Consider the following 16,969-nt stretch of genomic DNA (forward strand, 5'->3'; position numbering starts at 1 on the left):
TAGTCTTTGCGTTGTTTCGGTTCTTCTGTTGAAATGGCTTATAACATTACTTGGGGATGTTAATCAACATTGCATTCCTAGGACAAATCCTTCTTGGTCAAGGTATATAAATAAATTGTTTTATGTGTGGCTGGGTTCCATTTTGCTAGTATTTTCTTTTGAGGATTTCCTTATCCACATAAATAAGATGTTGGTCTATAGTTTTCTTGGGATGTCCATCTGGTTTTGGCATCCGGGTAACACTGGCTTCATAGAATTGGTTAGAAAGTTATTCTTTCCTCTTTCACTTTTTGGAAGAATTTGTGAAGAATTGATATTATTGTTTTTTTCCTTTCCATGTTGATAGAATTCACCTATAAAGTCATTTGGGCTTGGTCATTCTTTGTGAAAAGTTTTCATTTTATTACTAATTCAATCTCTTTATTTGCAGTATATCTTCTCAGATTGTGTCTTTATTTTTGAGTCAGTTCCAATAGTTAATCCCTTCCACCCAAGTTACATAATTTATTGACACATGGTTATTCATGTATCCCTTCATAATTTTTATTTGTCTAAAATTGGTAGTAATATTTCCTTTTTCATTTCTGATTCTAGTAATTTGAGTTGTTGTTGTCTTCTCCCCTTTTTGGGGTCAATTTAGCTAAAGATTTGTTAATCCTAATGATCTTTTGAGGAATTGCTTTTGGCTTCATTATTTTATTGAATGACTATTGGCTCGAATCTTTGTTATTTCCTTTTTTACTGCTTGCTTTAAATTTCATTTGCTCTTTTTTTCCTAGGGTCTTAAGACATTATTCATTTGAGATTTGCCTTGCTTTGAAATGTATTTATAGCAATGATTTTTATCTCTAAGCACTGCTTTAGCTGCACGCCCCCTGAACTGGGTTTTATTTCCCATCCAGTTCCATGTGTCTCCTCAACTGTGAGAAATTTGACTAGTTCTCCCAGTTCTCATTTTTTCAATACCTGCATTGTGGGAGGAATCCAAACATGGAGAAGACGTGCGGATCTTGTGGCCCCAATGTGTGTCTCTATTGCTGATCTTAGAGTGTTGTCTTTTTGTTTCTGGTTGCATTTGGGGGGGGGGATATTAAGATCTATTTTGATGATGTTTAATATACAGATAATTATTGATGAGGCTATACAGACGTGATTTTGTCTAGGGTGGGAGAAACTAGAATAATTTCTTTTTTAATATTTATTTTTAGTTGTAGTTGGACACAATATCTTTATTTATTTTTATATGGTGCTAAGGATCGAACCCAGGGTCTCCCACGTGCAAAGGCAAGTGCTCTACCGCTGAGCCACACCACAGTCCCAAACTAGAATAATTTCTTCCTCTTTCTAGCTCCATAATTTCTCAAGACTTTGTTAAAAAAAAAAAAAACAAACATAAAAAACAAAGAAATCACCAATTGGGCCACAGATATAGATCACAGACAGTTTAACAGACTTCAAGGTTGAGCTTTAAAGGACTGGAAAGTCCTGATGGACTTGGGGAATGGATGTTGGGGTCCCCAGACTCTTCAGGTCCTCCACCCCGCTGCACATCAGACTGGTTCTTTGGCTCTCACATGCAGAGTCTGAGAAAGACCCTGGGTTGTCCAATCAGCATTTGTGTCCTTGATGTATTAGATCTGAGCATGTGGGGAGGAAGCACTATTAACCCATGTCACAACCCCAGCCAAAGCTGATTCTCCCAACTTTTGAGACACAGTGACTCCTGTTTGATCTATCCTGGGAATCCTGACCCCAGGAGGGGGGCAGTGGTGATGGACAAGAGGGGAGTGAGCAGGGACAGGTGACCAGCCAGCAGAGACTACCAGATGGTAGGAAAGGGGGGCAGGGGGTAATGCCAAGAGGCTTTGGTTTGGATTTTATTTCCAAGTCATCAGTAGCCAAGATAATAACTTTTCCCCTATAACCACGAAGGACACATCTCCCACTTGCTACTAAAATACGCTTTAAATGGCGAGGCTGCTGTCTCCATCTGCTGACAGTGTGCCATTTGGAATGAATCAGTGGGGTTCATTTCTCCTCTCCCACCCTCCCACATAGAGGTGACCCTGCTGCCAGGGCAGGCAGGGCTTGCCAGGAGCGAGGCTCAGGTGGCTTCCCGAACTGCTCTGATGTCTCTTTCTGTGCTGCTTTCCCACTCAGCCAAAACGGTCCCCACCGAAGAGTGCCTGGTGAGCCCCGTGGCCATGAACCGCTACAGTATGGACCCCTCCACCTCCTCCTTTGGCCACAGGGGCTCCTTGCCCACCCCCTCCTCACTCTACTGCAAGAGGCTGAACTCTGGAGATGGCCACCTTGGGGGAGGCCCTGCCACCATCACCAGTGGTCCCCATTCCAATCCTGTGTCCTCTGGAGGCTCCACAGCACCTGGACTGAGGCCCCCAGCCTCCAGCCCCAAGAGAAATGGGACCTCTCTTGAAGGAAACAGATGTGGTAATGTAATGCATGCGCTGGCTTTCCTATGGCTTTGCCTCCTCTGCTCTTGACCTGGGGACACAGCCTGGCAGGGGAGGGAGGACCTGGCTTTTGGTACATGGGACCACTGAGAGATTAGAAGTTTCCAGAAGCCCCTTGGTGGATTTTTATTGTTCTCAAAGGTGACCAATCTCAACTTTTGACTGTCAGCAAAGACAATGGTGTTTTAGGACAGACTAGTCTGTGGCAATAGGTCGACTCCAAAATATACGCTGGCTCAACGGCCATCAAGGTTTTTGTTCAAGAGTCCAAGATGGCTGTTCTTAGTTGCTGTGTCCTTCTCAGGACAGGGACCCAGGCTCTGTCCACTAGGTGGCTCTTCCATTCCCTCCACCCGCATGCTACAGGTATCTAGTGGATGAACAGGGACAAAGGGAGTGGAGAGGGCAGAGCCCAGGGAGGAGCCTGGAAGGGAGGCACATCACTTCTGCTCAAGTTCCATTGACAAGAGCTGGTCATTTTGTCACGATAAACTGTGACGGAGTCTGGGAGCTGTAGCTCTGTGCCCAGGAAAAAGAAGAATCAGACTTTGGTAAAGAATTGTCTCTTTCATGATAGGTGACACTTGCATACGTGGGCAGAAACAGAATTAAGCAAAATTCCCACAATTCTGGTTATTTTGCCACCTCTGTCATGCCCTCCGAAGAAAGCTTGTTAAGATGCAATATGCTAAAAAAAAAAAAAAAGATACAATATGCTAAAAAATGTAATATGCTGGGCTGGGGCTGTAGCTCAGTGGTAGAGCACTCACCTAGCACATGTGAGGCACTGGGTTCAATCCTCAGCACCACATAAAAATGAAGTAAGTCATTGTGTCCATCTACAACTAAAGAAAAATATTAAAAAATAAAGATGCAATATGCCAAAGTGCTTGGAGGGATAGAGGATTATAGGGACAGCTCGGAGGCCCTTCTGATGCATGCTTCACAAAATCATTTTCAGCCTTCAGTATTTCATGAATGAATAGAGGCCATAGAGCAGGTGGATAATCTCAAGGACACAAGTCAGAGAGGCTGGGCTGGAATCCTGGGTCTGCTGCTTCCTGTCTTCTCTGTGCCTCAGTTTCCGTATTTATAAAATTGGATTAATAATAATAACAGCACCTACCTCTTAGAATTACTGGGAGGATTCATTAAATTCATACGTGTATTTAGTACAAGTCCTAGGCTCAGTAAGAGGCCAATAAATTTAGTGGCCAAAGAGCCCTTGAACAAATCCCTCAAGAGACCACAGCCATCAACTCTACAGCTGAGAAGTGCAGAAGAAAGAAGGCCCCAGGCCAAGGAGGCAGGGAGTCTTCCTCTTGCCCCTCTGCGGCTGCCCGTAGGTGTGGTTTGTGGCTGCTGTTTGTGGCCAGCCACATTTCTCCTCTGGCGGTGCATCACTCCACCAATGGTTGCCATGAGCCACACACATGAGCCACTTTGCATAATTCAAGATTCCCCAAGCCCTCCCCTCAAGGAGCCTCTCCCACCCGGACTAGCAGAGCCCAGCACAGGACTGCCCTGGCAGAATCAGAGGTGAGCAGAGCCCTGGGGGCAGCAGTGGTTCTGAGAGGCAGAGCACAGACCCTCTACCATGGAGGTTCTTGCCATAGAGGACCCCTGCAGACCACTCCCTGACAATGTCACCCAGAGCCATGGGCCAGGCAGAAGGTTTAAGTGGGGAGAGCCCCATTTTCCAAAGGAGAGAGACAATGTTCCATTTCTAAAATTTGTAACAAGAGAAAGGAACAAGATCTGGGGAACACCGTCTTAAAATGAATGAAGAGCAGCCATAGGTTTGCCCCTAAAGATGGCATAATACCTGGCACATAGGAGACAGTCAATAAATGTTCATTGTCTCTGCCCTCATGGTACCCCTGATTGTCAAAACCCTCATTCTGGTGTCCCTCTGCCCTTTAAATGTTTCCTTCTCTCCTCCTTTTCTCCTCAACTCCATTCCCATTTTCTTGAGATGGTGATCACAGGACACCCTGATGATTGAATTGATCCTAATCCTTGGAGTATTGCTACTTCTTGAAAAAGGAGATAGGTACTCTCTCTGCCACTCATATTGATGAAATCTCAGGCCCTGTCATAAATGCAGAGTTCCAAGCAATGACAGGGAGGCACAGTTTGGTTAGACAGAACTTCTGTCACTCCCTCAAGAATTGTGGGCTCCATCTCAGTCCACCTGGTGACGCTGGATTCAGAGAATTCAAGTTCCTTCAAGAGTCTCAGAGTAGCTCCCCTTCCCCCCGCCCCTCAGTGCCTCCTTCTAGTTGGGCCTGGGATGACCTCCTTCTTCATCTCACCCCCAGTCTCCCAGCTATTTGTTCTCCTGGAATTAGACCCTGATTGAGTAATCTCAACAGGCAGCTACTGGAGGAGAAGCCCTGACCCTCCCTCTGGACCTGGCTCTTGGCACACCCGCTCTCCACGGGATCCCCTTCTGTATCCAGGAGAGCCCCACAAGCTCAGGACTTCTCTCTCTCAAGGTCTTAGTGAGATTGGAGAGAGAGAGAGAGCCCACCAGTTCCTGCCGCCTTCCACCCTGCAAACCCATAATTGCATCCTGAATACTTAGAAATATTATCGAGATCCTTTCTTGAGACCCTGGACATCAGAGTTGTTCACCATCAGTGGGACCTTCTGGGGCTGTGGGATGTTTAAAATCACAAATCCACTTAGCCTCCTGGGAATAAAGCTGCCCCTGGATGGAACAGCTGAAAGGACACTTTGTGAGGCACTGGGGATATGAACCCCTTCCATACTCAAAGATTCCATTGATCCACGGCCTTCTGCAGGGTGCTAATGAAACTACCAGAAAAAAAACCACTCAGCCATGCAGTCCCAGCAATGAGATGGAGAAAGTGGGCCAGGGGGAGGGAGGCAGAGGGCAATGCCAAGAGTCTCCAAATTCACTTTCCACTCTGTTCACATTTCATTGGCCAGAACTTACAGAGCCACTAGCTGCAAGGGATGCTAGGAAGTGTGGTTTCTATACCAGGCAATCATGATTCAGATGGAAATTGAAGATTCTATTACAAAGGAAGACATGGGGAAAAGATATTGGATAGGCAACTGGCAGTGTCAGCAACACCTGATTAGAAATGTTCATTTCCTCCATTTTTTCCTCCCGTGGCACTTTGTTTTATCACGTGTAGTTCATATTCTATCCTGCCCATGGTAGAGACCAGACCCTCAGCTTCGAAAAGTCTCTCAATCATTTTTTAATTCCTATGAACCCCAGCAAAGCATGGCTTGTTAGAGGCTATTTATGGGCACCTACTCTAAGCCGTTTTCCACACGCTATTTAAGATTTATTGACAATTATGTTTATAATTTATTATTGTTAAGCAATTAATTTTATGATATCCAACTTAGTGAGGCTCAAGAGGTCAATCAATTGTTGGGCCATTGACTTCAACAGATTTCAAATTTTGTGTCTTTTAAAACTGCCCCAGGAATCTTTGAACTGGCCTGAGGGTTTCAAGGATTGATTCCTTCTGAAATTCTAGAGGATGGAGAAGAAGGGACAAGAGCATTCAGGTCTCCAGGCTCCCTACCCCTCTCTTTAACCAGGGCCTCTTCACATTTGCAGAGCAGGTTTCTATGGGCGCTTTGCTTGAACAAAATTTGCATAGCTAAAAATGTTCAGAAACCAAGAAATTCCACCATGTTGAATCAAGTGGCAGTTTAATGAAACTACTAGAAAACTACCACCCGTCTTCTCACACATACCCCACCTACTCTTCAGCCTGGACCCCTATGGGGTGTCCTCCAGAGGCTATTAAGGTTTTCTTTCGCTCCAAGTACTGTTCAACATCGCTCTGAAATTGCATCCCAAGTGAACTCAGTAGGCATCAGGAAACCATATCTCTTTCAGAAGGTTTAACCCAAGTCCTTTAACCCTGGAAGAAACCTAGAAATGGATTTTCTCCCTATGGTGCTAATCAAAATGGTTTAAAACCACAGAAGCCAGAAAACTGCATGAGGCTGCAGGCAGGAGGGTGGGTATCGATGACATGACAAATTTCTCAGCCTCCTTCCCTCTCTTGTGAATACTTACCCCGGCCTCCTATTGCCTTGATGTATCTGCCTACCTCTGCTGCCAGCTGGCTCCGAAGGTGCATGTGCATGGGGCACGTTTCCCTGGTACATGCTGAGGCTCCGGTGAATCTTTGGGAGCTCTTCCCTGTCTCTTAGCCAAGATCCCATCACTAAGAGCTCTAAAGAGGTTTCAGATAGCAAAAGCTGTCTGACTTTTTTATTTAACAGAACATGCTATAGAATTCCCAGCCCCAACTTGGTCCAAGATTCAGAATCAAGAAACAAAATACATCTGACATTGTTATCACAGCCCAAATGCTTCCTGTGGGTTGGGTTTTGCTTCCACGGCATTGGGTGAATATGTTTGTCAGTTCTTCATCGCTGTGACAAATACCTGAGGAAATCAACTTATTGGAAGAAAGATTTATCCTGGCTCGTGGCTTCAGAGATTTCAGTCTGTAGTCAGTGGGCTCCATCGCTCGGGCCTGAGGTGAGGGAGAACAGCAAAGCAGAGAGTGTAGCCAATTAGAGCTGCTCAGCTCATGGCAGCCCAGAAGTGGAGAGCAAGAGGAAGCAGTCAAGGATAAGATCTGCCCTTCCAGGGCACAGCCCAGTGACCTGCTTCCTTCAGCTAGGCCCTCCCTCCTACAGTTTCCACCATCTCCTAATAATGTCATCCAATTATTAATCCACCAGTGGATGAATTCCTCGATGAGGTCAGAGCCCTCAGAGGACAATCATTTCCCAGATTCCCCACCTCTCAACACGGCTGCTACTGAGGAACCAAGCCTTTGACACATGAGACTTTAGAGAACATTCCAGAGCCAAACCACAGCAGTGAGCAACAGAAACAATTCAGCTAGAAAGAGAAGAATGAGGGCGCTTGATGTGAGGGGGTGGAGGACAAAAGGGTAGGAAGGGCTCATTCATTCTGGGGAAAGAAAAGAATTTGTACAGGGACTGTGGGGGAAGTCATGCTGGAAGATTTGGGGGGTCCATGTGAAGCAGATGGGGCTTTACTCTGTAAAAATAGTAGACCAGATATTTCTGGAATGGAGATGTGACCTGATGGCCATGGAATTTAGAAAGACAAATTTACTAGTTGTCGTCGTTGTCTTCTTTTTGAGTGACATATGAGAAAAAGAATGGCAATGAGCTTTTTCTCAATTCTGTCTAGTCCATATTTTACAAAATTATTCCATTTAATCCTCACAAGAGCCCAAGATGGCAGGTGCTTCTACAGTTGAGGCAATAAGACTCGGAGAGCTTTGGGTCATCCTAGCAACAAATACTTATTGAGCACCATAGGCCAGGGACTCTTCTCAGGTCTGAAGATAGAGCCATGAACAAGGCAGACTGGGCCCTGTTCAGAGTATGCAATGCCAGACAGATGTTAACAAAATTACTGCACAAATTTCATCACTACTGGGATTATTGCTATAAAGGAAAACTGTGAGTATCAGATGGAAAGGGGGTGATGGAGCCTTGTCTTGAGAGTCAGGAAGGGCTCCTCAGAGAAGTGACAGTGGCATCCGTCAGAATGGGCAGCAGCTGCAAGCTGAGGGGGCAGTGGGAAGGAGGGGTGGCTGGAGGCTCCCCCAGATGTCATGTTACTTACTGGTGGGTTGCAGTGTTGCTGGTGGCTAAGAAAGAGTCTGACCCTGCTCAACTAACTTCAGAGAGCTGTGGCCTCTCCTCTCTAGAGGCAGCCTCAGTCCTCACCACTGGTTGGGTGGCTGGTTTTGAAGGATTAAAAGAAAGACCGGTTTAAAATCTAAGGAGTGGCTAATCTCTTTCTTATGTCTCTTACTCAGTGTCTTGTAAATAAGAAAACAGAAATAGTGAAAAATAACACTGTTTCAAGCCACCTGATTTTGCCTAGATTATGGGCTAGCTTGGGCACCTCATAGACTTTACACAGCCTTGTTTCCAGGAAGGCTGCCCTGTACAGAAACCAGGTCACTAAGAGATGCTGGGAACAGATCCACCCTCTCCTTCCCTTCCACCACCCTGGCCCCTTCCCACCAGCTCCAGCTGCAGAGAGACCAAGGAGCGGCTAGGGCTTGTAACAGGCGCGAAAGGGTAGCTAAGGAAGAGACCTATGGAAGACTATGGACCTCCCTTCAAGATGCTTCTTGTCAGGTTCCAGCGCTGTGCCTCATAGTCACTCGAGTCATAAAACACTCTTGGGAAGCCACAAATGATATTCACAACTTACAGATGAAGAAACTGAGGCCCATAGAGAATGATCTGAGCCAGAAAGGGGCTAGAAACTTCCTCAGTATCCCCAGCTGGTAGTGCGAAGGATCACCCAGCACCATGGGTGGGAGAAACCGTAGAGATCCTGCCAAGCACCCTTCTTACAAGCGGAGAAGCCCAGGGATGGTCACGTGGGCGCTGGGTGGCAGAGATTTCTGACTCCGGGCTCATTGTTCATTCCACTCTCCCACAGGACTCCATTGTTAGCTAAATTTTCCTCTGAATTATGAATGAGCAAAAGGCAATTATGTGGGTGCTGTGGGAATGTGCAAGACGAGGGAGATTCACACACATGGTGCAAGTACCTGTGCTGGGGAGGGGGCTGGGACTGCTTTTAAACCCTGACTCATGGCTGTTCCATTTCTGCTAACTGTGGGTTCAGCTTTAGAAACAAGAAGATTTAATTATGCATCCATTCACCACTGGGTTTCACTTTTCATGCCTCCGCAGCCCACCCCACAGCGACAAGCGCAAGCCCGCAGTTCTCCGCGCTGCAGGACGCTGCGGTCCCATAAGGCGCGCAGCGAGCGCGCACTTTGCTCGCCTTGATCCGCGGAGGAGCAAGATTTGTTCAGTCCATCGCGGCTTACCATTGCGCTTACCAGCACATCTGCCTGCCCTGGTTATGTCGGGCTGGACCCATCTGTCTTCCTGACACCTTTGCAGCAGCTGGAAGTGGGGGGAAGGCGGTGGTGTATTTATTTTCTTTCTGAGCACAGAGCGCTGGGTAAAGGCTTTGCAAACCTGCTGCTGGAAAGTTCCATATTTCTTCCTTCTAGAGCGAGTTTATGTGCTTTGGATCAGGAGCAACTCCCAAGGTGTGACTTAGGCTTCCTGCTGCTCTCTGCCTTGTTTGACTAACAGGCTCCCCTAGAAAACACTCCCGCCAGCCTGGCTGCCGTGGCTCCATCCTGGAAAAGTGAAAAAATGCTCGCACCAGGCACCAGATACCACTAACACAGACAGTCACCCCGAGAGCCTCCTCCTTGAGGCCAAACCAGCCCCTCTGCCTGTCCTGCCGGCTGTGGCTGATGGGAAACATCTCCCTGACCTCGCTCAAAGGACCCTAGGATCCTGGGGATGATGCTATTAATTGGTCTGGTTTCTCCCCCTTCCTGTCAAACACAGGAAATTAGATTTGACCTTTGCTCTGATCACTCTAGAATCATTCTTGGACTAAAGACTTCCCGCCTTTGTAGTCAGAGCATCTATTACCGCCCTGATTAACGCCCGTGCTCTGATGGGCGGGCCCCAAAGGCAAATGCGATTTCCGTGATTTCTGGTCCCCATGTTGAGTGCAGATGTCTTTAAATTGAGTGAAATCATCTTTAATAAGCATGCATCAGCATTCAGATGGCTCTGGGGTACATTAACAGTTTCCCAGCAATATGCCCCATGCCAAACCACCTTATGGGACCCTTCCAGATCCAACAAGGAAAAAGCAGGAAAAATCTCAAAGTAAATCCAATTCTCAACCAAACCATTATGTATTTAGGATAGACTCGGAAATGTGATGCTGTTTTTTTCTCAGCACTAATGGAGCACCCGGCACTTCTCAGGCACAGTAACAGGAGAAGGGAAAAAGAGAAGAAAACCACTTTACCCTGAGATTAAAGAAACAAGCAAATGCTTCTCAACTTCTAACTTAGAGTTATTCTGTAGGGAAGCTGCTTCATTATTCAGAGCCTCCACCTTTTCCTAGCCTTAAAATAGGATTAAGGATCACCACTACAAGGCTCTGGTATACAAATTACCTGCTTTTGCAAAGTGTGTTGATTCATTTCACATTTATCAAACCCACATTTCAAATATACTTACTCAGATCCACGGCAGAGTCAAAGTAATGTCTAACACCTGTAATAAGAAGGTCTCTGCCAGGTACAGTGAGCATGTCTGCAACTCCGGCGACTTGGGAGGCTGAGGCAGGAGGATCACAAGTTTGAAGCCAGCCTCAATAACTTAGTCAGGTGCTGTCTCAAAAATTAAAAAAATAATAATAAATAAATAAAAGGGGTTAGGGGTGTAGGTCAGTGGCAATGTACTCCTGGGTTCAATACTAGTACTACAAGAAAAGAAAAAAAAAAAGATCACATTTGTGTTTTTCACTAAACATTTCACCGAGGACCAGGGACATAAATGTCTGTGGAATGAATGGAAGGAATCCTCAGGAAAGTAACATTTAACTGGAGGTTCTAGAAAAGCCCATAAATAATTGTACTACAAAGCAGAATGTGGAAAGCATTCTAAGGTAAGAACAAGTCAAGGTTCAGGATGAAGTGGGGGGGGGCAGGTGACATTCCGACAGCAGGAAGGAGAGTGACATTGTCCACCGGACAGCAGGTGTTACCTGGGCTTCAAGGGCTGTGGGACATCAGTGGGAAGGAGAGATGGCAAATGCCTCTTAGAGACAAGTCAAAGCAGCAGCTGAGAGTGCAGAAGGGAGGCTAGGGGACATCAGGCATAACAGGTGTGCCCAGATGAGGTGCTCAGGAAAGCACAGGAGCAGGCTGGGCACCTCTTCCCTCCCTGGAGCACCTGCTGGCCTGTACCTTTTCAGCCCCCACTCTTGCTCCTCCAGCTGGAGAGTGCTGCTATTTTACATCTGATTATTGAATCATGGCCAAAAAATTACTATCAGGGAGTGGCTCCAGGATCTAACCCTATGTTTCTGCCACCAAAGCTCTTCTCCCTCTCCATCTAGCAAGAAACGGAATTACTGTAACTGGAGATAGCCTTGACCTTGAGGAAAGTGGAGACCCATTGGGAAATCACTGCAGGGGTTGCTAAGAGGTTCTTACCCAAGGTTTGGCAGAGAATGGAAGAGACTAGCACAGGAGGTATCCTCCCAAGAGTGATAATTAAGTGTGGGAGGGGGCAAAGAAGCAGGAGGCGGTTTCAGAAATGGGGGCGATAAGAAGGTGGCTCTAGGGAAAGAGGATGAGTTGATTTGGGACATACACCCCCAAAGCCAACCCTTAAATATTGCCAGGCATCTAGATCATTCCTTTCTCCCTCCCTTCTTCGCCTGGCTTGGCCTCACTTACCTACCGCAAGATCAAGGTAATGTCATTACCATTTCTCCAGGATCAGCTATGGACCAGGCAAAGGGTTAGGCCAAGGAATTCACAGTGTAGTGGAGATTTTCAAGGTCCTCTGACAGCCTTGCAGGACAGTGGGGGCAATGGGTGTGTCCCTGGGGCAGTAAATGAAGTGACACTGTCTTTCTGCATGTGCTCACAAGGCCGGACCACTCACAGTCAAGACTTCCAAGTATAGGGTAGCAGATTTGTCCCACAGAGATGAAGAACCAGGCCCCAAAGGTCCCTCAGTTCTGCCCTGTTTTGATCATCTTTGTGTGAAGCCAAAGGTGGCTGAGAGGGCCCCGAGCCCTTTTACCTCACAGACCTACAGAGGCCACTTTGGACGTTCATCTTGACTCATTTCCCCTGGTCACCAGTCATAGGGGCCCATGGAGAGAACTGAGCAGAAAGGGTCTTGGAAACTCTTGAGTCAGAATGTCAGCCTGTTTGTTGAAGGAGAGCCGTTTTCTGGTGCTTCCTCCCCAGGCCACACAGAGGGCTTTCGCATAGATGGGCAGTGCTGGCTTCCTGTGCCCCGCTGCTCCTGGCAGAGCAGCCACTCGGGACTGGAGGGCACTGAGGACCCCCTCCCAGGCCAGGTGGGGTCAGGCAGCCCCAGGTAGGGGCTGAATCCTCAGTCCTACTGGCTCACGGTCTCCCTGTCTCTGCTCATCCCACTCAGCCTCGAGCCCTTCTCCGGATGCCCAGGATGCCAGACGGCCCAGGAGCAGAAACCCCTCCACCTGGACCGTGGAGGATGTGGTCTGGTTTGTGAGAGACGCCGACCCGCAGGCTCTGGGGCCTCACGTGGAGCTCTTCCGAAAGCATGTACGCAAGGGGTGACCTGGCCAGGACCGGTGGAGTGTTGGGGACATAGAAGGAGGATGCTGGAGGGTCTGGACTGAGCCGGAGGGGTACCCTCTAGGGAGCCCGAGATGAGAGAGACAGCTGCAAACACAGGCTTCTCAGAGCAGAACAACCACTTGGTTTTGTTTTAAGGGATATTTGTCCCATCTGTTCTCTCATTTGGGGCTTCATCGGGAGTGCCTGTTTTCCTGCCTCTCCATCCATCTGTCTGTGCATTCAACAGTCATTTATAGCACACCTACAATTCGCCAGGCGAACTGTAATAGTGCCTGTTCCTAAACTGCTTTGAGAATTAAATGAGAAAATGCACATAAAGTGTTTAGCATGATGTACGGCTCATGGGTAGACCGCAGTTAACAAGTATTGTGACAATTATTTCAGCAATTCTGAATTATGTCAAGATGGTAAATGAATAAAAGGTAAAAATTAAAATATTTTACCTGCCACACTTACCATGTTAGTTCTGTATCGTTACCATAACTAATTACCACAAATAGAGTGGCTGAAACAATCCAAGTTTCTTATCTCACAGTTCCATAGGTCAGGAGCCTGGCCTGGGTCTCCGTGGGCTAAGCTGTAGGGTTGGCAGGACAACGTTCCTTTCTGGATGTTCTAGGGAACATCTATTTACTTGCCTTTTCTGGCATCAAGATCCACTCTCTTTCCTTTGTATCCCCCCAACATCGTCTTTCAAGCCAGTGACATCAAGCTGAATCCTTCTCAGGTTGCCCTCTCCACAGTCCTTCTTCTGATTTTTTTTTTTTTTTTTTTGATCCCAGGGATTGAACCCAGGGGTGCTTAACCACTGAGCCACATCCCCAGCTCTTTTTTATATTTTATTTTGAGACAGAGTCTTGCTGCATTGCTACGTGTCTCACTAAGTTGCTGAAGCTGGCTCTGAACTTGCGATCCTCCTGCCTCAGCCTCCAAAGCCACTGGGATCACAGGCATGTGATCCACTGCGCCCCACTCTTCCACTTCTAAGGATCCTTTCGATTACATTGCTCCCATCCCAGAATCCAGGCTGATCTCCCTACTTCAAAGTCAGCTGATTGGCAACTTCATCCCACCCGCAACCTTAGTTCCCTTCACCATGTCACCTAACATGTTCACAGATTCCATAAATTAGGATATAGACATCTTAGAGGGAGAGGAGGGCATTATTCTGTTTGTTACGGTAATAATTTTTCCCCTCCCTAACCCTTATTTTTACTTAATGATTCTGTCATAAAATCACACTCTCAGATCTGAGAATGGTCCTTAACTTGGTACTCACATTTTATCTGGCATATATTTGACTTACCTGACAACAGTGACCAAAGATCAGGGAACACAGGGGAGGCTGCACTTAAACGGACTTGGCAGGAGGCATCTGGCTGTCTTCCCAGGGTGGTAGAAGAGGGTAGGAGTCTAAGAGTGGGATAAAGAGGGAACATTAGGAAATGGGGCTCCTGGGAAGGGCCCACAGATGAGTTTTGCCCCCCCCCCCCGTCATTGTGTCAGGAACATAGAGAGTGAATGACCAAAAGATGGTGGTCCATCAGTACTGGCTGCTGGATAGACATATGAGAGGGGCTGGTGACCCTTGTTCCTCTGTGTCTCTTCTCCCCACAAGACCACCCAATAGGAGAGCATTACCTTTTGTCTCTAGTGACCTAGTAAACAGCACTCTAGTGAGCAAGGAATCCCAGTCTGGCTAGGTACGTAAATGCCATGTGCATTCTGGAGAGTTACCATTTCCAGAGACAAATCGGAGCTACACCAGGACTTTAAAGAATTGGCTTACTCCCTTAGTAGTTTTGGGGTGAATCAGGCATATTATTTACTGTATACCATCTTGTATAATTCACAAGGCCAAAAAACACCTGAAATTCCTCGTAGAATTGGCAGTTAATCTGTAAATTGGCTAAAAGTATCTGGGCCTCCAAGAAAAGAAGTCAGTGATAAAATGATTGGAAGTCAGGGTCTCATGCCAGCATCTGGAATGGAATGGAGAGACAACCTCTGGTTTCCGGTATAATGGATTTCACTTTTTGCTCTGTTATCCCTTGATTGGATGACAAACACCATCCGTGGGATATTGGGAACATAGGTGGGGTTATGGTGGATACCTTCAACCAGGAATATTCAATTTAGCAGATGATTCCAGGAGGATAATGGGAAGAGAAGCACAGAGTATTTGTTTGCTTTAATTTTTCTAAGGATCTTGCTCTGTAAATAAACCCATTTGCTCTTGCTACATCCCCTGAGCATACCTTAACTTAAGCAACCATCTGATTACTCTATCTCCTGGGTTTTCTTTTCTTTTTCTTCTTTATTTTCTGATTCTTTCCACCAGGAGATTGATGGCAATGCCCTATTGTTGCTGAAGAGTGACATGATCATGAAGTACCTAGGCCTGAAGCTGGGACCCGCGCTGAAACTCTGCTACCACATTGACAAGCTGAAACAAGCCAAGTTCTGAAGATCTTTAAAAGATAGAAGCTGAACCCAAGACAACGAACTCAAGACTATCTTCTGCCTTACCAACATCCAGCCAACATCATGAAATAGGTTCTCTTCTTAAAATTAACAGCCACAATGACTTGGTTTTTTTTTTTATAGAAAGAGTGTATCTTCGCCTTTAAAAAAAAAAAAAATCTACCTGGCTCTTTTTAAAAGGCTCATCTATGTTAATGATTTGCCAAAAAATATTACCAAAAGCCTATTATTTTTAACATTCCTTGATTTGTTGGTCACTCTTAGAGTGGGTGCTATCTGTATAATGAGAGAGAGTGGGGAACTGAATGCTGTCACCTAAGGAGAGCCCCGGAGGGTTCCAAGGATGTGAGAAGGACTTGTCCCTGCAGGGACATCCACCTCAGCACCGCCTGCCTCTGTTCTCACCCAGGGACCCATCAGTGTGAGCCTTGCTGGATTCAGCTCTGAGGGTGACTGCCTCGCCTTGCACTATCTGGAAAACTTGAATTCTTTTGCTTTCTGAAAAAGAGGAAGAAAGATCTTTTCTATTCGCACTTATCTGAAGTACTGTGTTGTCCCACTAGAGGGCAGACTGCTAATGAAATTTCAGGACCCTTGACTGCAGCCAGATGCTTATTCAGAACTCAGTGTCTGGCCTGGGGTTTCTTTGAATAAAATCTAGCCTATACAGGGAATTTATCCCACACATTGCAACTTGGGAAGAAATTGTCATCTAGAGGGTTCTAATTCACATCCAAGCATTATTGACTGACTGATACACAACAGCAAAGGAAAGAATTTGGAAGCTCGCTCTGCCCAGATGGGGCTTTAGAGTTCCTTCCTTTCCAGAGTCCTTACTGAGGTGTTGATGTGTTGTCATGTCGAAGAATCTTAGTGACATTTAGCCATGGGTGTTTCTTGAAAAAAAGGAAAAGAAAAATGTCTTAACTAAATTTTGAAAATGGAGAGTGTTGATTTCTAGTTGCATTGCTAGATTCTGTAGTCGTATCTGTGGCTAATTTTTCTAATCCTCAACAAATACACAGACACGCTATTATTGGGTTTAATTCAATTTACAAATAGGTTTTCCTTCCTCACCGTGAAGTAATAGAAAAAGAATTGATTTTCTACCCCTATGCAGCTGTGTCCAGAGAAGGACGATGAATTCAGAGTTTACTAGGCAGAAGGATATCCTCTTCTCTGCTATTTATTTTTTTTTGTATTATTCTCCTTTCTCTCTCTTTTTTCTTTCGTTTCCTCACTGAATAGGAAACATATCCTCAAAATAAATTCACCTTTTTGATGGGCATGTCCTCTTCCTTAAAAGAACATCTACAGTGTTAGAGATGAAGAGGTGAATATTAGACCTTGCAATCCTTAGGAGGATGCAGGTCAAGAAGAACTCAGGGCCTCTCTGGGCCCAAATTTGAATTAGAAAAGGCACAGCTTCCTCCAGGATGCAGCCTGAGAGGGGTCTCAGCTGGCAAGTACAGCCAGGTAGGATCTCAGCTCCCTTACCCCTCCACCAGCTGCCCTTGTATGGAACATGACCTGTATGGCCTTGAGGGTGACCTTGATTGGATTTGCATATGGACTGTCTATGAATCAGAATTTAGATGAGGACCATAAGAAATATTGCATGCCACCTTATTGGGGCCCACTTTGCTGAGAAACATTTGAGAAAGCACATCATAGAAAAATCTCTTTTAGACACACAAGCAGTGGCTAGATATAGAGTTTGACAGAGGGGAGGGAAAAAAAATGTTCCAACCCTAC

The 16,969-nt window shown here is 46.1% G+C and overlaps 1 protein-coding gene across 1 annotated transcript in view; it reads left to right on the forward strand.

Moving 5' to 3' along the window:
- Scml4 (Scm polycomb group protein like 4) overlaps positions 1-15,197 on the forward strand; it is a 53,831-nt gene extending 38,634 nt beyond the window's left edge. The window contains exons 5-7 of the mRNA XM_026389670.2: positions 2,161-2,451; positions 12,549-12,694; positions 15,072-15,197. Of these exons, the coding sequence (XP_026245455.1) occupies positions 2,161-2,451; positions 12,549-12,694; positions 15,072-15,197 (563 nt within the window). The remainder of the gene's footprint in view (positions 1-2,160; positions 2,452-12,548; positions 12,695-15,071) is intronic.
- Positions 15,198-16,969: the final 1,772 nt, after the last annotated feature.

This window comes from Urocitellus parryii, chromosome 8, assembly GCF_045843805.1.
Source record: "Urocitellus parryii isolate mUroPar1 chromosome 8, mUroPar1.hap1, whole genome shotgun sequence".
Classification (NCBI taxonomy): domain Eukaryota; kingdom Metazoa; phylum Chordata; class Mammalia; order Rodentia; family Sciuridae; genus Urocitellus; species Urocitellus parryii.